General features: G+C 41.3%; 1 protein-coding gene across 2 annotated transcripts in view; it reads right to left on the reverse strand.

Moving 5' to 3' along the window:
* Positions 1-21,139: 21,139 nt before the first annotated feature.
* Positions 21,140-26,766, reverse strand: part of TMEM182 (transmembrane protein 182) — a gene marked incomplete at both ends in the record, with an annotated part of 52,734 nt that continues 47,107 nt past the window's right edge. For both annotated transcript variants that reach the window (XM_080712093.1, XM_080712094.1), the window contains one exon: positions 21,140-21,360. In XM_080712093.1, the coding sequence (XP_080568219.1) occupies positions 21,140-21,360 (221 nt within the window). The remainder of the gene's footprint in view (positions 21,361-26,766) is intronic.

Below are 26,766 nucleotides of genomic sequence, written 5' to 3' on the forward strand. Positions count from 1 at the left end.
CACCATACCAAACAACAACTTCTCTGATCACTAAGTTGGACCCTTGCTTTTAACTATAGCTTTCCATCTACAGCGGAGATGGAACCTCATAGTTTTTTTCTGTTTAGAAATGTGAGATGTAAAAGCTGCATCAAACGGTGGAAGAAAACACACGAAACTGACATTGGATAATTATGTTTATTAAGAACATTATGCTAAGTGAGATTAGTCGGTCACAAAAAGGAAAAAAAAAATCTAACACTATCTCCAATATTCAGAAGCTAGGGAGAAAAAAGGGTCACGGGAAGAACTCTGAAAGAAAAAGGAGAAACCATAGATGAGCAAATAAGGCAACCTAACTGAGGTGGGTGGGAGAAGGGAAGAGAGAAATTCCTTAATGTACACGATGTACCTTCACAAACAAATCCATGTGCATCACTAAGGCAAACATGAGGAGGAGGGATGGAGGAGGGAATGGGGAGGGAATTGGGGAGGGGCAAATTGAGTAAGAGCCAAACCCATAGGAGGCATCCCAGGCCTGTTGGAATTTGTGCATCTGAATGTGCAGCTAATCAACCCATCCTGCAGCGGTGTGCCAAGGCTCTTCTGCTCCCCCTCCACTGCTGCTTAACTAACCACATTTCACAAGCAGGATCCATGGCTCCATCAAGGTAATACCACGGTGGCCCTGGGGTCCCACAGAGCTCTCCCACAGGGTACCACACAGGGATTCTACAGGGCTCCCTCTGGTCTCATGCGCACTCAACTCTGCCATCCACTTTGTGAAATCGCAGATTGTTTTCTAGAACAGGATCTCCACCCATCAAGAGCATTCATTCTACAGTGTAGCCAGAGCAGATAGTCAATGCCTTACTGTTCGCATCCTCCTTTGTCTCTGCTTCAAGTTAAAAATGTGTATTAGCTGGGTGTGGTGGCTCATGCCTGGAATCCCAGGACTTGGGAGGCAGAGGCAAGAAATTCAGGTTCGAGAGCAGCTTCAGCAATTTAGTGAGCCCCTCAGCAACCTAGTGAGATCCTGTTTCAAAAATATATATATTCAAAGGGGGTATAGGTTGGAGATAGAATGTCCTTGGGTTCAATCCCCAGTACCACACACGATTTTTTTTTTTTTTTGGTCTTAATGAATAACTTTGTAATTCTTGACCTGTTTGGCCTTACAACTCCTGAAAGTAGAAAAAAATATAAAAAATACAAAACTTCACCTTTTTCTAACATTTATTTTTGAATTCGAATTGGGTTGGAACTAATGTTCAAAGAATTCTCTATGGCATATGAAAAAATTAAAAACACCACAGGAGATCAGAAAACTGGCAATGGAAACTACCTAAGAAAACAATTAACGTTAGAGGGAGGTACCATAATAGCACAGACAGAGCTCTCAGCTGCAGCTGGCATTCCTGTACAGGGGAGGCAACATATTTTAAATAGATTGTGGGGCGAAACTAAGTTTTATGTGATGTACTTAAGAGAGGTACTTTATCTCTACTCTGAGCACAAAATTAAATGTGATTTAAAAATAAGGACCATTTTGGGAAAGTTTGAACTAGTCATCACATATCAAGATTCCCAATATCAAGGCATGGGTGCACATTTGCTATGGGAGACTGACCCTGACATGATTCATGGCTGAAAAGTCACTTTGGAGCGAAGGACACTGCAGATGAAGACCAAGTTCCCGTCCCCTGCCTTGTCTAAATAGCTATGTGTGTGATTCTCAGTCCCTTGGCCCATCTGGAAGTTGGTGCTGTCTCATGTAAAAGGAAAATGTAGGCAAGTCTATCAGCGCTGTCCACCCCATGAGAAGAGGGAGATTCCCTAAACCCCAGGGTGTGAACAATTGGCCTTGTGCTTTCTGTCTATCCGATCTTAGGTTTGTGTGAAGTCTTTAAACTTTCATTTACTGTTCTGAAGAAAAAAAAAGGGAAAGACAAAATTGGAACACTCACTTCATGGGATTCATGTAAGGATTAAACAATATCATTGATTGTAAAAAGTGGTTAGTCCATTGTCTGACACCTATTAGGCATTCAAAAATTTTTGCAAGATGAAATATCACTACCCACCTATTAGAATGGCTCCAAACTGGTACAATGACGTAGCCAAATGCTGGTGAGGATATAGAGCAAGAGGAACTCTCGTTTATTGACAGTGGGGAAAAATGGTGTAGTCACTTTGGAAGACCATCAGTAGCTCCATAAAAACTAAACATACTTCAAATACAGGACCCAGCAATTGAGCACATTTTATTTGGCTAAAGGGGTTAAAAAATTGTATTTGGTACTGGGGATTAAATCTAGAAGCATTCTAACTCTAATCTACACCCCAGTCCCATATCCCTTTTTGAATTTTTGTTTTGAAAAAAGTGCCTCACTAGATTTCTGAAATAAGTCTAAGTTAATGATGAGACTGGTCTGGAACTTGGGATCCTCCTGGAATTACAGGCATGAGTCACCGTGCCAAGGTAAGGAGTTGAAAATTTATGTCTCCCAAAATACTTGCATATGAATGTTTATTACAACATTATTCATTATTGCAGAAAATTTGCAGTAAAGGTGCTTCTCAGGTAAATGGATAAAAAAAAATTGTGATACATCCAGACAACGAAATATTATTCAGTACTGAAAAATAAACGAGCTATCAAGTCATTAAAAGAAATGGAAGTTGGACGTGGTTGGGTTGTGTATACTTGTCATCACAGTGACCCCAGGAGGATGAGGCAGGAGGATCACAAGTTCAAGTCCAGCCTGGGCAAACTTGGTAAGAAAGACCCTGTCTCAAAACAAAAAATAAAAATAGACTGGGGATGTAGCTCTGAAATAGAGAACCCCTGAGTTCAATCCAGAGTATTACATACACTACACACACACACACACACACACACACACACACACACGCACAGAGGGAAAAAAGAAATAGAGGAACTTTAAGTGCATATTGCTAAATGAAAGTAGCCAATCTGAAAAGACTGCATGCTCTGTGGGTCCAACTAGATGACATTTTGGAAAAGACAAAGAAGATAGTAAAAAATTTCAGCAATCACCAGGGCTTTCATGGGAGGAAGACATGAACAGGTAGAACACAGAGGACCTCCAGGACAGCAACGACGCAATTCTTTATGACACCATGATCGTGAATGACATGTCATTAGAAATGTGTCCAAAATAAAATACACCACCTAATGTAAACTATGGACTCTGTAGGTAATGGTGTGCCAATGTAGGCCCTTCAGTGGCAATAAATGTACCCCTCTGGTGGAGCTGTTGATGATGGGGGAGGCTGTGCATGTGTGGGGACAGGTAGTATATAGGAGATTTCTGTACCTCCTGCTCAATATTACTGTGAACCTAAAGAATGATCTAAAAATGGTATCTAGTTAAAAAGCCCAAACTATGGTTATTGTCTAAAATCCCTTCTAGCTATACATTCTGGCCTATTTGTTGAATGAAGTCAATGCTTGCCAAGAGTTGGTGTTAACCTGGCCTCTGGTGGTGAGCTTGCAAAGATGTCACAATTCCTACTACTGTGCTTTGCATTTCTAGAACACTCATTCTTGATTTGAGTTTTTCTGTGAGCTGTTGCGATTACTGGGCCTTTCCCCCCCCCTACCCCAAGCACCACGATTGCTTGGTGTGCAGCTGATTACTATCATTTTACTTAATATCTAAAGAAGGAAACAGTCACAATGGGTCCTCATCTATGAGGTGTTATTTGGGCATAAATAACACCTCAGGGGAAACAGGTGAGGTACAATTTGCATCTTGGCATTCAATTAAAAGTAGACGCCAGGAATATTTTATGCCTGGGATAACCACCAAGTAGAAAACCCAGAGTTCTTAACCGAGGATCCTCGGCTTTGTGATAACTTGGTAATCAATTCAGAGTTTGAGTGGCATGCTTCTTTACTGGACTCTCCTGGACCTGCAAGGGCTGAGCCTTTTGTTGTGGTGTGAATGAATTGAGTGGCAATGCAGGGGAATAGACTGAGCCTCGGGGTCTGTGGATCCTGAAACTCGCTCTACACCATTACAGCCACATGACCTTGGCAAGTCCTTGAGCATGTTTGAGCATCAGCCATTGTGTTGTTGCTGCTACTGCTGCTGGGTTTTTTTTGTTTGTTTGTTTTGTTTTGTTTTGTTTTGTTGTGGTACTGGGGTTCCTGGAAGCCCTTCTACCTCCGGGCTATGCTCCCAGACCTATTTTTACATTTTTATTTGGAAACAGGGTCTCCTAAGCCAGTGCACGCGGCTGGCTTCGAACCTACGTGATCCTCCTGTCTCTGCCTCCCAAGCGCGGGGATTACAAGCGTGCGCCACCACGCCCGGCTTGCTGCTGTTTTATTTTGGTTTTTTGAGACAGGGTCTCACTCTGTTGCTGGCTTGGTCTCCATCTTAGGGATTTAAATAATTCTCATGCCTCAGCCTCTCAAGTGGTTGGGATTGTAGGCCTGCATGCCCCACCCAGTTCAGCTTGCTTCTTTTTTCTCCCCTTCTACCAGTAGGGTGGGAATAATACTCTCTGATTTGCCTATGTCTAAGGCTCACCTGTGTCTGTTCAAAGGAGATAGTGTATTTGACCCTGGAGACCCAAGGGCACTATAAGGCATGCCTATCATCCATTTCTCTTCCACGTCCTCATCTTCTAAATATCTGTAAAGGATCCCAAGTGAAACTAAGGAGAAAATATATATATGCGCAGCATATGCAGATTAAAACAGGTAAGTTCTGAGCTGGGCGTGGTGGTGGACACTTGCAATCCCAGCATTTGGAAGGCTAAGACAGGAGGATTACAGGTTCACAGACTGCCTCAGCTAGTTAGTGAGGCCCTTTGCAACTCAGTGAGACCCTGTTTCAAAATAAAGAATAAGCCGGGCGTGGTGGTGCACACTTGTAATCCCCACGCTTGGGAGGCAGAGACAGGAGGATCGCGCAGGTTCAAAGCCAGCCGCGCTGGCTTAAGAGACCCTGTTTCCAAAAATAAAATAGGTCTGGGAGTGTAGTCTGGATGTAGAAGGGCTTCCAGGAACCCCAGTACCACCAAAAAATAAATAAATAAATAAATAAATAAATAAATAAATAAATAAATAAATATTAAAAAACTAAAAAAATAAAAATAAAGAATAAAATAAAGGGCTAGGTGTGTAGCTCAGAAACAGAATGCCCCTAGGTTCCATCCCCAGTACCAAAAAAATAAAATAAAATAAAGACAGGTAAGTTCTAAGATGGTAACTGGATGAGTACTTCTTTTCTTGGGTACACTGTAGTGCATGACACAAATGGGTGGATAATCCTTCAGCCTTGCGATTAGGGCCAAGGCACAATAAGGCCGAGAGAGGTGACACAGTGAAGGCTACAAGCAGCCAAGATATTTTCAGAGAGATATATAGATATAGTCCTACACACACACACACACACACACACACACACACACACACACAATGGTCACAAATCATAAAGCAAGGAAATTGAAAAATGTAAGTTCAACCAATGACTCAAAGCAGTGACTCTGCTTAATGGGCATAAATGCTATTTAACCTATATGTCTACTAAGCCAACAGGAATCAACAGGAATCCCTTTGCTGACTCAGCCCTCGTATAAATGGGATGAGTTATATGTCGCTGACTTAGAAGACCCTACCTCAATCAGGACATCAATGTTAACAGGACCCATAGGAGGCCGTGGTGGTGTTCCCAAAATACCATGGCTCCAATCTACAAAATCATCAGGCCAAGCTAAAATGAGACACACCTGACAAGGTACCTGATGGGTTCCCTTCAAAAGTGTCAAGGTCACGAAAGATAAGGAAAAATTGATGAACTGTCACACAGATGAAAGAAGAGGAAGGAGAGAAAGAGACATCAGAGCTCAGTTCAATGTGAGCTACTGAATCCGATCCTGGATGGGATATTGAAAGGAAGATTGGTGGGATCCAAATTAGGAGTATAGTTTAGTTAGTACTAAACTTGGCACTGTCCCAAGGTGAATCTCTTAGTTTTGAGGAGTGTGTCATGGTTTCATGATACATTAATATTTGGGAGGGAAAAACAGTATGGGTGTGAAGGAAAATTATCTGTTCTATCTTTGCAACTGTTCTGTAAATCTACATTGATTTCAAAATTGAAAGATAAGAACAAAAACAAGTCGAGTTAATTCTTTAGTCCCATGCACAACAATCCCGAGGAGAAGCTGGAGCCCATATTGGCTCTGGTGAGGAAGAGTAATGATTTTTAAGCTACCAGAATGAATGCAGAGGTGGGACATTAACGTGACAGCCATTTCTACAAAAAGTGCATCCACGACTGGTTCATACCATACTGTGAACACGTACTTGTGAATCAGTCTGATAAGCAGCTGCCAGCAATACTCTTCTCACTAACGCTCTGCTGTCCACCTCATCCAACCTCCACCTGCCTAAAAATGGGGAGCTTCTCGCTGGCATCCTAGCATGTTCCAACTTTTGTACAAAACACTGAAAAACATCAACTCTTTTCTTTTTACATTATCCCCATGAAGTGTGCAGCTAAGAGCTCAGAATAATAAAGACTGCTGTCATAATGAAGCTCCGTTATGTATTTCAAAGACTCGCAGACATTAGAGATGAGAGAGATCTAGTAGGTCATCCAAGCCTGTCTCCCTGCCAGTTCGGGATGGCTGTGTGCAATTTGGCAGATCTGTTATCAGGCTATAAAAATTCTAAACTATTCAAAAAAAATTACCACATCGCATAAATTATGATAAAAAAGTTTACCTTATTTCTGAGCAATTCATGAGGGGTGAGGGGAAGGAAGTCAGTGAATAGCTTTCTAAAAACAATTACTCTCCTGTTTAGAATACATTTTCCAAGGTGAAAATGAGGTTATTTTCGGCTCAATGTGACAGCCTGTGCTTATTGTTATGCAGGCGTTGTCTCCCTGCATCTGATAATTTAAAATTTAGCACTGACCCCAGCTGTCCCTCAGATGATATTATAAACATGGCTTGCAATGGTTCCAACTTCTGGCTTTGACTGAAGTGCTAGACTTGAACACAGTTGTATATGATTCTGCCTTTGGCTTAGGCACAAGCCCCAGTGTCTTCATTTTTTTAAGAATGAAAAAAAAAACTATAAAAAAATTCAACATCATTAGCAGTCAGGGAAATGTAGATGAAAACTACACTACACTGAGATTCTACCTAACTCCAGTTAGAATGGCAATTGTCAAAAACATGAACAACAGTAAATGCTGGTGAGGATGTGGGGAAATAGGAACCCTATACACTGTGGTGGGATTGCAAATTAGTGCAACCACAATGGAGATCAGTGTGCAGGCTTCTGAAAAGACAAGGAATGGACCCACCATATGACCCTTGGTATCTTTTTAGAAGAATTAAAGTTAGAGCGCTAGACAGATACTTGCATGCCCATGTTTCCAGCAACGCAATTCACTATAGCCAAATTATGGACCAACCTAGACAGGGATCGATAGAAATGGATAAGAAAAAGTGGTATATACACACACTGGAATTCTATCCAGGTAAAAAGAATATCAAAACAGAGCCGGGCGTGGTGGCACACACTTGCCATCCCAGCATTCGGGAGTCTGAGACAGGAGGATCGCAGTTTGCAGACAGCCTCAGCTACTTAGTGAGGCCCTCTGCATCTCAGTGAGACCTGGTTTCAAAATAAAGAATAAAAAATAGAGCAGGGGGTGTAGCTCGGAGGTCGAATGCCCCTGGGTTCCATCCCCAGACCCGCAAAAACAAAAAAATAGAATATCAAAATGATGTCATTTGTTGGTAAATGGATGGGATTTGAGAACATTATGTTAAGTGAGATTAGCCAGTCTTGGAAAGTCAAGGGTCATAGTTTTTTCTCATACATAGAAGCTAGAGAGAAAATAGGAAAAAAAGGGGGGGGGCTTCAGATAAAAGAAGAGAGGAACTAGTAGAATAAAAGTGAATGGGGAGAAAAAAGGGAAGGGAAAAGGTTTGATGAAGAAAAGGAATCAAATAATGTTATGTTCGTATAAGAAGGTATCACTACCAATCTCGTTAACACGTATGTGGAGAGAGATGGAGGGGCTGGGGTAGGGTCTGCAAGGAAGCACACCAGGTGAAGTGTGCACGTATGCCTGTGTCACTTTGAACCTCACTGTGTTGAATAATTACAAGGCACCAATTAAATTATAAAAAAAAGAGAGTATATAAAAAGGAATGGAGTTGGAATGGACCCCTTCAGAGGCCTTCAAAGAATGATGCTCATGGTACTTAAGCTTCAGCTGGGTGAGAACCTTTTCAAGCAGAATTGTGAAATGCCCGTCATGCGTGTACTGGTTTAAAATTGGTGGAGAAAGAGCCAGGACAACTTCACAACAGCAAAAGTAGGAATTTTTATTTCCAGGGGATAGAACTTGGAGGAACACCAAGAGAACCATTGAAATGAGAGAGTTGATTCACAGCCTCCCAAAACATCCCTGGCTTAAGTCTTGATTATATGCCAAGTGGAAAGAGTAGAAAAGGATGTTACAGATAAAATCCAGTGAGACGGGACCACTTTACCCATCTAGAATGGATGTGTGTCTGTCCTTTGTCCTGCTTGTTATTGTGTGGGGAGACTGAGACTCAGCAATAGGAAATATGTCAGTATTTCTCAAGGCTTTGGGTATTTGTTGCCATTGTTATTTTCTTCTGTTTGTGATGCTGGAGATCAAACCCAGAAGTTTGCACGTGCTAAGCAAGCGCACTACCATTGAACTATACCTCCAGTCCCAGTACTTCTCAGAATTTTCTCTCTAGCATACACACATCACCTTTACATCATACATAAAAAAACGTGTGCGTTTTCCTATGAAGGGAAAATTATTATTCTTAGCCCTTCTTTGCAAGCACTGTAGTGGTAGTAGACGCCATAGTTCCAGTGAGTCAGGATGGGAAACCTTATTAAGAAACATATCCCAAGAAGCACTGTTCTGCGGTAACAACCTTCGCCTCTCTGCTCTTGACTCAACTGCATGGAAACTATCTGAGGGGTACTCCCTGTTTCTAAATAAAAATGTCATCTGGATAAAATGCAAACTGCACTTTCCCAAAGCCCTCATGTTGGAAACAAAGCTCACTGCCTGGGTAAACTCATAAATCTATGATCAAAGCTGGCATCCTGGCCTTGACCTTCTACACATGAGCATGTAAACCTCTGTGGTGAAAAGTGCATCGCTTCGCCCCCTGCTGAATATTGACTTGAGTCCATAGAGCAAGGGTGGTCAATTTTATAAAATAGTTGTTTTTAAAAAATGATTGTTTCTTAAGTCTGAGGATTAGAGTATTGAAAATAAGAGGTAAAGGTTTAGACGCATGAAAATAACAAAAGGAATGGCAAAAGCATCTCTAAGACCGTAACAGCAAATTAGAGACAGATTAGACATGGGATCAACTGTGAGAGATATAAACCCTCAGATAGAACTGAGTGAATACTAAAGTCTCAGCACTTGCAGCTTTTGGGATTTCCTCAATGGAATACAAGCAATGTGAAATATTTCCTTTTATCCTTCAACTATTCTCCTATGGGCAAGGTGGGTATTACCCTATAGGAGGAAAATTGCCCTGATTTTTTTCTTCTCTGGTTTTGATTCGGCTCTTGAATTTTCAAGTATAGGGACACTCCATCTAATTAAATGGTGGGAGAGAGTTGGCCGAGCAAAATACTTGATGCAGAAAAAGAAAGTTTCATAAACAGGAAACATAAAGATGTAGGCTTCTGGGTCTTGGAGCTTGGAGCGAGGAGGCTCTGTGGCCCGAAGTGGCCTTGGTGGCCTCACTGGCAATCATCTCTGGATATCACAAGAGCCCCCTGGGTATCCACAGAACCCTCCGCTCTCCATTCGTGTGGCTCTGACCTGCTGGTCAGAGCTCTATGTGCTTTCTAAAGGCCTCTCTCCCCCTGAGCCTACTTCCTATGTTTGGCCACTACCTTCTCTGCCATTCTCATGGCCATTATTAATGTAGCCTTCAGGCTTCTGTCACTGAAAGTCCTTTTCATCTGTTCCCTAGTATAAATCGATATCAGGACAGGAGATGGGGAAGAGAAGAGAATGGAAGAAGGGAGGCAGAAGAACCTGACTATCCAACTCTCCTCTGGACCCAGGCTGTCCTTGGGTCAGGTTTCCTCTGTGCAATTGATACAGTCTGGTGGCACACACCGGGGACCTGCTCTCTAGAAAGTATAACAGGAGTCAGCTCTGTGACCTTTTAGCACCTTTTTTTTTGAAGTGTATTTCAAGGAAGTGCCCTGAATGTCACCACATCTGGTGTAGATGAAGGAGCTATCTTGTCCAAAAGGCGACTACCCCAGAGCGCAGGCTTTTTGCATCTCAATCTTGCCATGGATGAATCAGCTTGCTCATCACTGTACATAGCAGGGAAAGACAAAAACTAGAACATTAACTAACTTCTCCTCTCTTCCTACTCTTTAAGGAAGCAACTCTTATTTCCTAAATAACCATTGAACATGTGATTAATATCAATTCTTCCATGCTTCTTAACATACCCCTTATGCCATGAAAATCGTTTCTTGGGAAATTTCAGGCTAAAAGTTTAGCATTACCGATTTTTCAGAAGTTATCTCTCCTAATTTTGTTCTCCAGTTTCTTCTGAGTTGTCAAAAGAAGGGATCTTGCTCAGGCCCAAAGCTCCCAGCAGCAGGGCCCATTCACACAGTAAGCAATTTAGTCAGCCTTTATTGAGTACCTACTGGGACACGGCCTGATGTGAAGACGTGGTCAGAGAATATCAGGGTGAGTCCTCAGCTCAGGAACTCAAGATCTGCAGGGTCCTTGGCTAACGTGATAGAAAATAATTTCAGCATATACCAGTCAGAGAAATGGACAAAGGTTTATTTGGGGAGAAGGGAGGAAATATACATTCAAGAGAGAATACAGGCCACCTTACGATGAAGAAGACCTTTGGGGACGTTCAGGCTATCTTCTTATAGGAGATTTTCATGAGGGATAGGCTAGAGAACTATGTGGGGATGATCTCAGTCCAGTGCCCGAGGCACTTTCTGATGGCCTGGAAGTCTGGTCAGCTTTAGGGTGGATGATCTCAATCCGGTAGTCCCGAGGCGATTCCTGGTAGTCTGGTCAACCTGAGTCCTCAGGCTGATTGGGGTCCTCATTAGCTGATTTATAGAGAAGCTGGAGAGTGTCCTAAATTATAGTTTCTCAAAATAATTGAATCTGTCTTAGTGCACAGGGAAGTTATAGTTTCTTTTAGTTAAATTCCCAGGAATTTGGGAGAGTCAGCCCTGGGAAAGAGAACTGGTTTGTGGATTAGAGACAGAAGTACTTTAGCTCCAGGTTCTTATATTAAAGTTCTATTTTACTTTTCCTTCCCATATTTCTCCTTTCTACCTCCTTATTTCTTCTATCCTATATCAACAAGATCTAACAGGGAAAAGGCCAGGGCTCCAGAAATACTGGACAGACACATCCTTTGCTTTGATAATCACTGGGCAGCATTCACTGCCATTACCATGGCAAGGCAGAGTGAAGTACAGTAACATAACCATTCCATGACTATGGCAACCAACAGATCCTCTCATACCAGAACCAGAAGGTACACACCTGGAATCTCAGTACTTGGAAGGATGAGACAGAAGGACCATAGGGTCAAGGACTGCCTCCGCAACTTAGTGGGTCCCTGTTTCCAAATAAAACATAAAAAGGTTTTGGGAATGTAGCTTAGAGGTAGACTCCCTCAGTGTTCAATCCCCCAATACCAAAAAAAGAAAAAAATCACGAATCACTTTCCTAATGGCTTTTTCTTTGCAAAGATAACATGTGACAATCTAGGACATGAGCTGCTACTCTGTTTTTCAAGTTCTCTAGATGACTATTTCAAATAGACAGGAAAAAAAAAGTATGTCTTCCCTAATATTAAAACATACATCAGTCTTACAGGAGCAATCTCACCATGCCTACTTTTTCCTCAAGTATTAACAACTCCACATTTGTTCAGACAGAATTTGACTCAGTGACATGTGATCTGAGACGCAATTAACAACTTTTGACCACTGGTTGGGGAGGGATTTGATTTCTCTTTCCTGGTTAATAGCTGTAAAGAGACCTAGCTCCCAGGCCACATTCCAAAACATTTTTATTTCTTTAACCTTCAAACCACAAGTCATTCAAGCCACTGATATCTACTGCACATGTGAGCCACATTTATGTGGAAGTTTCTTGTTTTCCTTTCGTGAATATTCTGTGAATTCTCTGCCTGGTGGATAAGGAAGGAGAACTTTAAACCTTCTATTCTCACCCTCAGCTGCATTTCTAAGTTGTCCTCAGCTTTTTAGGCAGAAGTAGAACAGCTTCTTTTCAAGATAAAATCTTCCTACATCAATGGTGCCTAAAGTTCTTCTGGAAGAAAGGGTCGAGTGAGAGGAGAAAACTAAGGAATTAAAAAAAAAAAAAAGCAGCTCACTTTCAGGAAAGCATAGAAACTCAGATTGGAGTGCCTAGAAGCTGGGGGCTTTTTGAAGTCCTTTGCCAATGCCACCGCATTTACCCTTGATTGGTCATTTCATTCCATTTGGCATCTTTTGTTCTTCCTGATTTATAAGCTCTTAAGCAAATTTAGGAGGAAGGAAAAGCTAATAGATCTGATAGTACAGCTGATCAGACTGACAAGTGAGTGGAATTTCCCCTGTGGTGTGAGCGAGCCCCAGTTCCAAAAGGAAATAATGCAAAAAGAAAGGAAAAGAGGATCATAGCCATCAGGCCTTCACATTTAATCTTGGAGAAGAGGGCTCAGCCTTGCTTTCTGTTCAGATCAGTGGTACACCAGTTGGAGCATGGGGGCCTGGCGCTGCAATGCGGTAACATGATCTGTGCTTTAAATAGCTGCCAAATAGCCGGTGGTGGCTGGCAGCCTGCTCTGTGTGGGAGCAGAGTGATCCCTTTCAGAGTGAAGCCCCAGAACGGGAGGGCAGGGAAGGCTGGGGTGCAGAGGGAGGACTGCTTTTCATAATAATATAGTGTTTTCCTCTTTATATCTATTTCAAACCTGGGATTGGAAGGCAGTTCTTCAGACTCAGTCTAATTACCATTTCATCATGCCATCTTCTGATGCTGGATTCTCCAGCACAGTCCATCCTCCCTCATGCCACATCTTCTTTGTAGATTTGAACCTGCTGACTCTTCCCAGTACATAGTCCCCATTTTTAAAAGGGCATTCGTTCCGTTTGGATATCAGTTTTTCTTTCCTTTTCTAGTTGGCCAACCATGGTTGGAAACCCATCCAAGTCACTTATGAGATGACTTCTCTTCTTTGGTGGTCTGTTTTTCTCTAAAAGGGACAGTGTATTACTCTGGTTGCCCCCTACCTAGAATCTTGCTGATCCTCCTCGCATCCCTGGGTACCAGCAGATGCAGTACGGTGTAGGATGTTCCAGGATGAGTACGGAAAGGAGGAGAGCAGAAATGGCCTGGGATCAAGGTAAACAGTGGTCTCTGAAAACTAAGGGAAGAAACTGCCTGGTTCCTTCAAAGTGAGAATAACGCAGTGATTTGCCAGACTTTCCATGACCCCAGTACTAAAATTCATATAAACACACAATATGGTTTATTTGGTTGTTTTTTCTTGTTTGTTTTGGTTTTGTTTTCTTCTTGGCAAATTGAATTTAATGAGAGCTTTCTACACTCCAGGTATTTTCAAAGATGTGACATCTTTTAAGGTAAGATAGGTACCACCATCTCACATATTCACTGGCATGCCCCATTCTTCACTCTTATTATAGTCCTTTACCAAACCAATTTCTCCTTTACATAAAGTAATTTTTAAAACACACAAACTTCCTGTCATTTTTTCAGATTTTTTTTCATTTCTTCTTCTGTTGTTGTTGTTGTTGTTGTTGTTGTTGTTGTTAATAGGGATTGAACCCAGGGACATTCTACCTCCAAACTATACCTGCAGCCCTTTAAAAATGGTTTTTATTTTTATTTTTTTTTTTTGAAACAGGATCTCACTCCATTGCTGAGGGTCTTACTAGGTTTCTGAGGCTGGTCTCAAACATGCAATCCTCCTTTTTCAGCCTTCCCAGTACTGGGATCACTTAGGAACACTTATTTTTCCACATGCATGGCTTCCTGCTCTCCTCCAAAGACTGTCTCCTTTTAGAAGTTGCACACGAGCTTGGTTCATTTCCCACCTCCCATCACCTCCCCAAACCAGCCAGATCTGGCCCATTCATGATCTCTCTGGAGGTCCAGTCTCCTACCTGTCTTCTGATGCTGGATTCTCCAGCACAGTCCATCCTCCCTCATGCCACATCTTCTTTGTAGATTTGAACCTGCTGACTCTCAAATGTGTGTCTTGAGTTCAGAGTGCTGCTTTGAGCTCCTAGGGGCCAAATCAACTGTCTGCCAGGGTTTCAGCATGGACACTCCTCAGGCCTCTTGACGGGACCCTTTCAGAATGAAGCATGGTTGCTTCTCTCTCACTCTTGTTTCTTCCTGTCCTCCTTCTTCCAGTCTCCTCCATCTCCCCATGTGCTTAGGCTGGAAACCCTACTCATGCTTGATTTTTCCCTTCCCTTACGCAAAGCTAATCCACCAGCAAGCTTTTTCCATTTTACTCTCAAAATATGCTATCATGGCCCAATGATCCAAAGGATTAGACCCTTCCAACTGCCCACTCCAAGCTGCCTTGAGGTTTCTAGAACATGGCAAGCTCTTTTCCACACTCAGTCCTTCCTTCCCACTTATCTCCCTCCCTGAAATTCTCTCGCCGATGTTTTCCTCACAACCCTTTATTATCTTTTATGTATCAATATGCAGCATTCTGTCCCTGGAAAGACTTTCTCTGACCACTCCACAAGCATGGCTTATCTCTTGGTCTCTTTATAGCTTATATGTTTTTTAGAGGATTTATCACACCTTATAATTTCATATTTATGTTTGTTCAGTTGTTTATTGTCGACCTCCCATGTTTAATCCCTCATCTGAAGAGTGACAGTTTGTTCGCATATATTCGATATCTGGCACTGTTTCTCACATGAGGCACTGCGCACGATTCCTATTTGTTGCATAAACTAGCAAACACTTGAGATGAAGAGGCTAATCCAGAGAGAGGTAGATCAGTTGCCAAGTTATGTGTTTCAAACCTGGGATTGGAAGGCAGTTCTTCAGACTCAGTCTAATTACCATTTCATCATGCCAACTATGCTTCCCTCTGCGTGACCCAACCAAGGAGCTCATGGGAAACCCAAATGGCTTAATCTTCTGCAAGGGGAATGAAAGAGTGAATCGCCATTCTAAAGCATGCTGCTTTAGAAACAAATTCTTTTGTCCTCAAAATTTATAGCTATTAAATAAGTAATCATCAATAGCTATCCATTGCTAGATGGTTCCCAGAAAGTGTTCAAAAGCAGTCATTGTGGCCATCTATGGGACAACGTGATCGGCCCATTCTACATGCATCTTTTTGCATGCTTTTCATGCATAGAAGGGAGGGCTGTGATAGTGCCCACTGGGCTCCTCTAACCCCCACTCTCCACCAGGATGGGCAGGCAGAAGCACAGGGACAGAATGCGTACTCCTTTTCAGCAAACCCTAAACATTCCAGAATGTCTGACATAGGCAGATGTTTGGATGTGTGTATATGCACATATAATGTAAGCATTTCTTATATGTAGACACATATGCACTATGGTGTACAAAACATCTTTATAAATCCACATACTATGATCTAGGCATGATGGTTCATGCTTATAATCCCAGCATTTGAGAAGATGAAACAGGAGGATCGCAGTCCTCCACCAGCCTCAGCTATTTAGTGAGGCCCTCTGCAACTCAGTGAGACCCTGTTTCAAAATAAAGAATAATAAATAGGGCTGGGGGTATAGATCAAAAGTAGAATACCCCGGGGTTCCATTCCAGTACCATCCCAGTACACAAATATATGTTTCTGTTTGTATTCAGACATATATATATATATATATACACACATTTTCATGTACATATATGAAATGTATATGCAGGTTTAACCAAATTTATCCATCCATATGCATATATATCACATATGTATACACATATAAAATGCATAGTTATGTGTGCTTATGTACAAACATACAGGATAACCCAACTTTTTACATATATTCACAACACTCCTGAGAAAAAGTTCCCTTGTATTTCTGGAAGGTGAAAACACCGTACCAATACTTCTTATAGCACCTTTGTGTATACACCATTAAAATACAAGGCGATAAGCATGATTATTTGCACATCTCTCTTTCTAAAGTTATGTTGTTTAAGTGGCTATTTGTTTAGAGAGTTTTTAATGCCAATACTATCTGCAAGCATTGGCAAATTCTTTTAACAGTGGTAGTCTCTCCTTAGAATTAATGGGAAAAGAAATGCTATGAAAAGAAATAAGGGGATTGTCATATAAAGGGAGAACCATCCTACATTTTCAGTGAATTATATCACAATAACTTCTGGACTCCCAGAAGCTAAGAATATTAACACCTCTGCTGTGTGTGCACTTATTTTATCCCGGTGAGGCTTTCCCCCTCTTGTCTACAAAATACTCAGCATGAATGAAGGATGCAGATTATTGCCACCACACTTATTTTATAAAGCCAGTTTCAACTATCCCTGTCATTGTGGTTGTGTAAACCATGAGAACCATCATCATTCTAATTGTACCAGGAGAATCGAAGAATCATTTTATCCAGTTGCTTATAAAGGTACTTCATAAATAAATTATATGTAATAATCAATAAATTATATGTATACAGTATATATAGAGATAGGTCACATTATCTACATAATTTAGATAGAAAGAATCAAATAAAATGACTAGACTCACCATAGGACCCTTTATGTCCAGAGGTGGATCGTTATACAAAACTCAGTCCTCCGATTGCCTCTTTCAAAGAGTGCAGGTTTGGAATCCAGGTTTCAGAGACGCGTCCTTTAACTTTCACACCCCACCATGCAAGCTCTCCCCAGGTGGCCCAATCAATTCACCGGGAATCTAGTTGGCTTAATACCAACACAGTGGGGGGTTGGAGCATGGCATGTAAAAGCCAAAGTGCCCTCTTTTTATGTCCCCATTGTCATTTCAGAGTTTTCTCTAATACTTAACCACCCTCTCACTGGTCCAGGCTGATCTTAACTCTAGAGTTCCTAGCATGTGCTTTAGTTCCAGCTCAGAAACTCTACGCTCTGAACCGGATGTTTGCTGTCTTCTTTTCTTTGCTAACCAGATTAAATGTTCCTTGGTCTAGTTTATGTGTGAAAGATGTTAGGAATTTCTCTCCCTTCCTTGATTTGACATGTCTAAGATACTGTCTTCTTAAACACACCTACCTTTGATCATGGCTGAGGAAATGTCTCTCCACATGTTTATTTTCCTTTAGGCAATCAAGAAAGTTTTCGTTTTCTATTTTTCCCTTATTGGTCTTTCCCTATGTCCCCACGCACCTGCAGACTCATGTCCAGCTAAGTTCACTAGTATCCCATGCTCACCCATCACCTCTGACCCTCTAGTCTCTTAATAAGCCAAATTTGATAACTTTCATAAGAATAAAAATCAAACTACATGTAGAACCCAGTAAACCATCATCAGCTGAATGAAACAATTAAGCAATAAAGCAGAATCCAGGGAAACACAGCTATATTACTTGCCCCAAGATAAATTGATTTTTAAAAATGTGCTTAGCTCAAATATATTGATTTACAACATTCAATTTATCTCTTTATGACAAAACTTATACTGCTTTCTCTCCCACAAACACACACACACACACACACACACACACACACACACAAACACACACACACACACACAAGTACATCCCTGTACAATTTAATATTTACCAAATACTGATGCCTTATCCACCATATTTCTTTATAAGTAGATTTACTCTTCAAATTCAATAAGTATATTTTATAGATTGGTGATAAAATAACCACTAAGAGCATACCTGATAGGATTTTTTTTAGAAAGCCCTCCTAGCAACACCTAAATTAAACACCCTCATTGAGGTCTGCTATGTCCTTTCTCTAGCCCAGGTCTTTACATGTGCTTCTTGCCACCCAGCTGACCTAAGAAACTGAACAGATCTCATGTGGAGAGACCACAGCTTTCATCAAAGCCCAAGGCATCTCTTGTGGCCCTCTTGATTCGCTCTTTCCAGAAGAGCCACTGAAAAGAGGTCCTATTTGTTAAATTGAAACATTACGGTGCTAAAAATCAACATTAAAAAAAAAAAGATTTTGAGCTGGGTGTGGTAGGGCATGCATATTTAGAGGCTGAGACAGGATGAACTCAGGTTTGCAGGCAGCCTCAGCAATTTAGTGAGGCTATCTGCAATTTAGTGAGACCCTGTTTACAAAAAAAAAAAAGAATAAAATAGGTCTGGGGGTATAGCTCGGAGGTAGAATGCTCCTGGATTTCATCTCTAGTATCACTAAAAAAAATTAACATTTTTCTTGAAGGCTTCGGAAAATTAATCAATCTACCAAATAGAGAAATAAATATTGTATAGATATTTAGACATAGAGTGTCTCAAATCAGATTTAAGGCTATTACATGAACCCAGTGTAGCTCTCTACTATATTTAAGTATAGTTTACATGTTCACATAACAAACACAACTCACCTTAATTCTTTCCCCTCAGTAAGTATATGAAAATATGTACTTAAAATTAGTGTGATTGATGCATTGCAACTATAAAAGACTTCAAAGTGTGGGTCTGTGTAAAAATGTCATAAAGTATCTCTGTTCAGCAAATTGTCATATCAGTGTACAGTGTGTGGATCCATGTTAAAGTGCCCATAAACATCATCTACTCCACCAGTTATCTCACAATAAATATACGGTAGCCGCATAAAGATAAAAGTGAGGGTAACCATCTGAAATGTACAAATATTCAAATCTTTACTGAAACAAGTTTGTATGTGAGATTTAAATGGCATGCAGTACTCCAGAAAAAAGGTTCTCTACTCCAAAGTACTCTGAGAAAGGACTGTATTTTCAGATGACATGAACTGATCAAGTACATCTAAACATCATCTGGAAACCTACGGCATGCCTTCGCATCACAGTCAACATGCACAACAGAACCCACAATTAACTCTCTGATAATCAAGACAAAAAATCAAAGAAGTACATGAGGCAATATATAAATGAATCCGAAGAACCCAAAGGAAAAGTACCACACACACAAAAACATCTACTTATGCTATCATTGAAATGACTTGAGCTTCCGGAGATTTTGTAAATGTTGTCATGATTATTATTATTATTACACACGCATCCTACCGCTAACATGCCCTCATGGTTCTGTAGGCTCAGACCTTTGATATTTCTCCAGAGTGTTCTCCCATTGAAACAGGCGTGATGGTCAAGCAGAAGGTGCACAGAGAAAGGCTGGGGCAACCGCCCCACTGCAGCAACAGGTGGATGGGCAGAGACGGTCCATCTCTCCCAGAGCATCATCCATGCGGGGGGCTCCTCTGGCTCTCAAGTCCTGCCATTGCTTCCCATAACAGCTGCAGACAGAGACAGGGCCTGGGACAGAGCTCACGGGCTGTACCGATTCTCTGTTCCTTCAATAACACCAAACTCCTCCGTGCGTGACCAGAGCTTCCAGAGTGAAAATATGATCCAGGTCTCTGATGAGTTTGATTTCAATCAACATTTGTGCCACGCAAACGGCTTTGATATGCAAATGCCTGTGCTCTGGGCTAGTGAATAATAAGGGGTTATTCACTTTTCTTCTAGGGGTTATTCCTTTTCCAGGAGGTTAAAGAAAATTGCAGATCTGTAAATGTTAATAAACCTATTGTAAAGATGAAGACATTGAGGGGCAATAATTAAGGGGATCAAGTGATCAGAAGAACCGGAACCCAGCTGGGCGTGGTGGTGCACAGTTGTAAATGCCTAGAATCCCAGTATTTGGGGGGCTGAGACAGGAGGATTGCAGGTTTGACGACAGCCTCAGGAAGTGGTGAGACTCTGTTCAACCTAGTGAGCCCCTGTTTCAAAATAGAAATAAAATAATTCTGGGGGTGTAGCTGGGAGGTAGAATGCCCTTAGTTCAATTCCCAGTTCCCCAACAACAAAAACGAACTAGAACCCATAATATTTTGGGGAAAGTTGATATTTCATGCCCTTTCATAAAGCAAGGCTTGTAACATCTCCACAAGGAAGAATTTTGAACCCGTACCACTAGAGAATATGAAAAGCATATTTCATCAATACATTTTCACATGATCAACATCTTAAAGCAGTATACTTTTAAATGGAAATTTAAAAGTATTGAAGAGAATTACGCACTAATCTGAGGTGCTTGATTTTTACATATTTTAAGTCACTTTACATATTACACAGTTAACCCACTTTAAGTTCATAAATTATAATCTACATTATATATAAGTTGGTGTACAAATTTACCGCTTTAAAATAGTTCTTAAGGCTTATGTGAGCATGCAAAGTTAAGAGAATAAAATTAGGCAACCAAACTATCATTGATAAGAAAAAATGAATACACACTCAGTTTTATTTGATGTGGCACATTTTAACTTAGAAGTTCACATCCCAGGCTAGCCAAGAACAACTGCTGTTTGTTTTTTAATAATGAATAATTCACCATGGGAGTCAAAGTGTATGCTTATCTATATTGTGGGTGGAAAAGAAAAATATATTTTCTGAAAATTTTTGTTTGCTATTCTTAACTATTCTCCAATGATTTTTCTTTAGATTAGCAGCAGAAGTAAATGTAAAAAAAAAAAAAAAAAAAAAAAAAAAAAAAACTTTAAACCAAATCCTGATTTGCCCCTTGTCATGGCAGTGTGCTATTAGCACGCATTTGCCAACAACTGCATGAACACCAACAGGTGCTAGGGAGAGGCACACTAACCTGTTCCCGAAAATATTAGCTCCTCAATAGCACCTAGGTGAGGTGGAAACCTGTTGATAGCTGGAGAAATTCTAGGATCTTCATAGCAAAGAAAAGAAAAGCACAAATAAAATGATTCTTACTAAAGGATAACTCAAAAGGCATGTCGACTAAGTTTATGTGGCTATCTTTAAGACAACATGAAAAAGGATATGCTGTGTTTTGAGATCGGTCAAGAAAACACTGGCGGCCACAGCGGGATTAGTGATGTATCTCAATATGCCGTCCCACGATGAGGAAGAGTAACCCAGCCAGCAGAGAAAAAAATATCCCTGCCGGAGCCAGGAAAAATGACCATCCGTACAGGACGGAAGTGGTGAACTCCAAGCAGTCTTGCATTTTCATGGCTTGGTAGCTTTCCATGTCAGCCACAGCCTGGACCCAGATGACATACAGCATCACCACCAAGAAGAAGAGGACTCCTGAGAAAGACAAAACAAAGACCATGAGGTTAGCCTTTCTGAGCACACGGCCCTCAAGCACTGTACTCAACCAATCTACTGTTCCAGGATAAGCATATTCCATTGTAATCTCAATATGTGGGAGGCTGAGACAGGAAGATCACAAGTTGGAGGACAGCCTCAGCAAGTAGTGAGACTCTGACCAACCTCCTGAGATCCTGGGGACACACATAGTCCCAGCCACCTTCAGTATTCTGCCATATACTCTTTATTAAATGTGCTCAGTGGGCACATATGCCTTGTCTTCAGTTTTCAAAGCACCGCAAGGAGGACTGTATCAGCATGAGAGCAGCAACAGTGGTTGATAAGAATAAGTTGGATATGCAAATGCACGTGGATATGTATTCATGTGCCTTGCACCGTGTTGCATGTTTGTGATTGGAACAGAAGAAGATTCCTGTCCCTGTGGAGTTTATATTCTACCATTTATTCCTTTTGTTTTTTTTTTTTCCTTATGCCTGCGTTGTGATGAGTACTGTAATACATTACCATTTCTTTTAATTCATGCAATAAAATGGTGAAAGGGTACTATTGCCCTCTTCACTCCTGGTGTTAAGCACACACGGACACAGCTACTGTGTTTCAGCACTTATTTTCAACCATCTTTCTGACTCACGCTAAAACGCTACAGCATGGCTAACTGCGGCTGCCGTTAAACATGGCCATGAAATAGAAGCCAAAGTGCATTCCAGACAAGGACAGAGAAAAGCACAGGACACATACCCCAGAGCACCCATGAGTCATGAAAACGTTTAGAGGATCTACACTGAAGACTGATCACAGTGTGTGGAAAGATCATCCGGAGGAAGGAGGGAGGGGTGATCATAAAAGATTCTGTGAAATATAAGATCACAGATTTGAGATCAAGAGTTTTATGAAATGAAAGAAAGGCAAGAGGGGAGAGAGGAAAGGAGAAAGGGAGAGGGAGGGAGGAGGGAGAGGAAGGAAAGAAAAGGCAGCAGGAAGGAAGGAAGTGTAACTGGAAGCCAAGAACACGTTAGCTCCCGTGTGTAATCCTACCCTCCAGGCAAAACAGCATTGGATGGAGGTCTAAGAGTAAACACCGTCGTGCAGTGTTGGGCCCTTGACGTTAACAAGTGACACCACAGAACACCTTTGTGAATACTGGCATTTGAGGACCCCTCTGAGCACATGTGGTTTCACCAAACAATTACCCTAATTACCAGAAGAGAACAACCCTCTGCATCAAGCTGTAGACTCTAGAGCCTCTTAGGCTAATTTATCAGAATCTGAGAGGCTCCACACTCGAGCCACACAGCCTGGAGGCTTCACATTTGCTAAGAAGCAAGGTATATCATGGGCACTTGCCATTTGTTCAGAAGTTCCAAGACCATGCTAAGGACTGTTAAAGTTGTTACACTAACCAGCCAACCCATGAGGTACCGTGTTGGTCGCCTTCCCAACGCTATGAGAAAAATACCTGCCATAATCCAATTGCAAGGAGGGAGGTTCTAATTTGGCTCAGGGTTGCAGAGGTTTGCTTTCGTGATGGCTTGGCTCTGTTGTTTGGGGCCTGTGGCCAGGCAGAATCTCATGGTAGAAGTGCATGGCAGAGGAAAACTGCTCACCTTATGGTGGCCAGAAGGCAATGGAAGAGACGACGCCAGGGCCCCAATATCCCTTTCAGCGGCACACCCCAACGCCCAAACTTCCTCTCACTCGGCCCTATCTCCTAAGGGTCCCAACAACTCTTCATAGCGCTACTGTCCTTTAACACATGGGGACTTAGGGGGCCTTCTACATCCAATCTATAGCAGGTATAATATCTCCATATTCTAATTGCTTGAATTTCTAAAAGGTAAACACAACTCTGCTCCTAGGAGTGGAGACTGAGGCCTTTGGGAGACAAGCCCAGCTATCCATCACACTTCTTGTATTAAGTGTGCTCCTTAGCCAGGCGTGGTGGTGTACACTTGTAATCCCAGTATGTGGGAGGCTGAGCCTGCAGGATTGTGAGTTCGAGGGCAACCTCAGCAAGTAGTGAGACTCTCAACCTAAATAGACCCTGTTTCAAAATAAAAATTGCAAAATAGAGCTGAGGGGTGTATCTCAGAGGTGGAATGCCCCTGGGTTCAATCTCCGATACCAAAAAGAAAAAAAAAATAGGCTCCTACTATACTGGGCATGCTCCCTCCCCCTTGGGCCATGAAGTCTATGAATAATCTTGAGAAGCAGACACACAAACAAGGCTCCTAAGGATGTCAGTGTGCCAGCATCAGAGCTCGAGCTTTCTCTTACTCATGGTTCCAGTCACAGAGCAATGAAGACTCTGCAGAGATGCTTCACTAATAAGAAACATCCCTCACTCTGTGGTCTGCAATGTAAATGCGAATACTGGTGCACAGATTAGAGAGATACAGCCACAGAACAACAACTTTATCACAGAGAAATAGTAAAACCATAGCCGGCGAGCAAGCGACTTACAAAGCTGTTCTTCAGATTTTGACAACAATATGGCCTTGCCATGTGTCGTCTGGAGACTCTGTGCCTTCCAACGGTTTCCAGCAAATATATAGACAGTGTTCTCGGTTAAGTAAAGGCCTGGCTTAGGGATTTGCATAATGCCTTTTGCCTTATGCAAACACCTTGTTAACCTTTGTGTCGTGGCTTTTATCTTTCTTGAATCATCTGAATCTAATGCCTTCTGATTTTTAATGGACAATAAAAATTGTGGAAAATGAGTAGGTTATACATATCTTTTCAAAAATTGTAAGACTTGCTACTGGATTTAGAACACTTAAAAGTGCATTATGGGTAATAATCAGGTAGGAGATTCTTTTGTGTGGGGGGGTATAGGGATGGAACCCAGGGGTATTTGACCTCCAAGCTATACCCCCTGCCCTATTTTTTATTCTTTAATTTGAAACAGGGTCTCATTAAGTTGCGGAGGGCCTCACTAAGTAGCTGAGGCTGTTCACGAACCACGATCCTCCGGTCTCAGCCTTCCAAATGCTGAAATTACAAGTGTGCGCCACCACACCCAGCTTAGAAGATTCTTAATAAGGCAGAACTTATATCTAAACATTGCCATTATTTGGAGAGGAGATGAATTATAAAAGCATCAAGAAATTGACATTACTATCACTGTAGTGTTCAGTGTGCTCACTAACTGAAGATACAGCTTACTTAATTTGTATCAAATCAGTTTATAATTATATCTCATCAATGGAGTAAGGCATTCAGTGCCTCCCTCCCCATTAAAGCTGCAAGTACTGTGTGCATGTATTTGTACAAAGAGAGAGAGAGAGAGACAGACAGACAGAAAGAAAAATGAGCTAAGAAACATGGGAAAAGTATTTACACCAAAGGGCAATACATTTATCTGATAAGACAACAAGAATTTATGATGGGAGACTGCAGTCGAAAGAGGAGTCAGAAGAGTGCTATCTATTGCTAGACTGATAAATAAATAAACTGTTAGAGAATCCATTTACAAATTTGAAAGGGTTGGAAAGACAAAATGAGTGTTTGACTGAATTAAAATATATCAGTGTGGATTCACTATTTTAGATAGATAGATAGATAGATAGAGAGATAGATAGATAGACAGACAGGCAGATAGATAGATGGATGATAGGTGATAGATGGATAGAAAAAAAAGGAAAATATAAATAAGAGTGTGTGCTTCTTCTGAAACACACATGTCTGTGTGTCCCTATTTTTTCTGGCTGTTTTCTGTGAGAGGACCCAAGAGTGTCAATACCCCAGTAGCTTGGAAGAAAACAAGTGTCCAGATTTGGGCTTCTCAAAGAAAAACCTGAACCCAGCTGTGTGATGAAGTGTAAGATGAGCCTAGCACATCTTGTTAGACTGGGAAGGAAAGATGTGCTGAGAAAATGATGAGGTGTTTGGGAAGCCCGTTTGATGGGGCCTCCTGGGTTCTAAACTAAGACAATGGTCACCAAACAAATATTAATCATGTAACATTATATCATAATGAATAAATTAGGAACCCACAGTGATGTAAATAAATGAGTCAATAAATAAATGGCTAGGAGAGACAGCTTTTCCTTATAGCAGAAAACCAAATAAAAAAACGTAGATGGAATGGCAGAATTAGAAGTGACCACTTGGAGCCAGGTGTGAGGGCACACACCTGTAATCCCAGCACTCGAAGGCTGACACAGGAGGAATGCAGGTTTGAGGACACCCTCAGAAACATCGTGAGACTCTCAACAACCTAGTGAGACCCCATTTCAAAATATAAATGAATAAATAATAAGTAAACAAACAAACAAGCAAGCAAACAAATAAATAAATAAATAAATAAATAAATAAATAAATAAATAAATAAATGAGCGAGCTGGGAGTGTAACTCAGAGGTAGCGTGCACTGGGTTCAATCCCCAGTACCAAAAAAAGGAAGAAGGAAAGAAAGGAAGAAAGAAAGAAAAAAATACCCCCTGACAATCATTTAAGCAATAATTTAAGCAAGAAACAAAAAGAAAATGTTAAAATAAGCAGATTATATACGGATGAAAAATAAAAGATATTTTCATGGATTCAAACTTGCTTCCCACTAAATATTTGTAAAGGGGGGGAACTGTAACTCTATACTAAAGAAACTCGGCAAATACCACTTTAGTCTGGTGATCGCAGTTAATATCACCACAGCCAGAATAAATCAGTGTCCCAATGTCACATGTCCTTCAATGGGGCGTGGCATCACTCCCACGCTACCCGAGCCCCATCTGACCATGAAGAAGCACCACACAAACCCAACTTCAAGGTCAGTCTCCAAACCACAGGCCTGTGTTTTCTAGTGTCAAGGTCAATAAGGTCAAAGAAAGACTTGCTCTGGCTGGATCTGAGACTCAAGTCACACAAGTCCGCACAATGGACTAGACCCAGGATTAGATCTTTTGCTCTCAAAGACATTAGTGAGATAGTTAGAAAAAAAAAAAGAATGGCCTTTCTGGATGAAAGGACTTGCCATTTCCATGTGAATTTGAACATATTCCAAAAGAAAATCCAAAAATTAGTGACTTGAAGGAAGAAGTGTGGCCAAGTGTGTGGCCCTGAGTAAGAACTTGTGGGTAGAGATGGGAAGGGAATGATGTGGGTTCACCCAGCAAGAAGCATCTCCCTCGCTCTGGCACGCAGGTGGGAGTATCCACGAGAAGGACAGCAGTACCATGGATGTGGTCCACCTACCGCATGGAGTGTCTGCACCTGGACAATGCTTTTACCATGGACAATTCTTTGACGCTAGTTTATAAAATGTAAACAATTGCTAGCTTGAGTAACAAATAAGTCACATTTCAAGCATAAGGGCTAATTGGAGTCATGTGTCTCACTGATAGAGAATTCATTTACAAATTTGAAAAGGATAGAAAGCCGAAACTAG

This window comes from Muscardinus avellanarius (assembly GCF_963383645.1).
Source record: "Muscardinus avellanarius genome assembly, chromosome: 15".
NCBI classification, from domain to species: Eukaryota; Metazoa; Chordata; class Mammalia; order Rodentia; family Gliridae; genus Muscardinus; species Muscardinus avellanarius.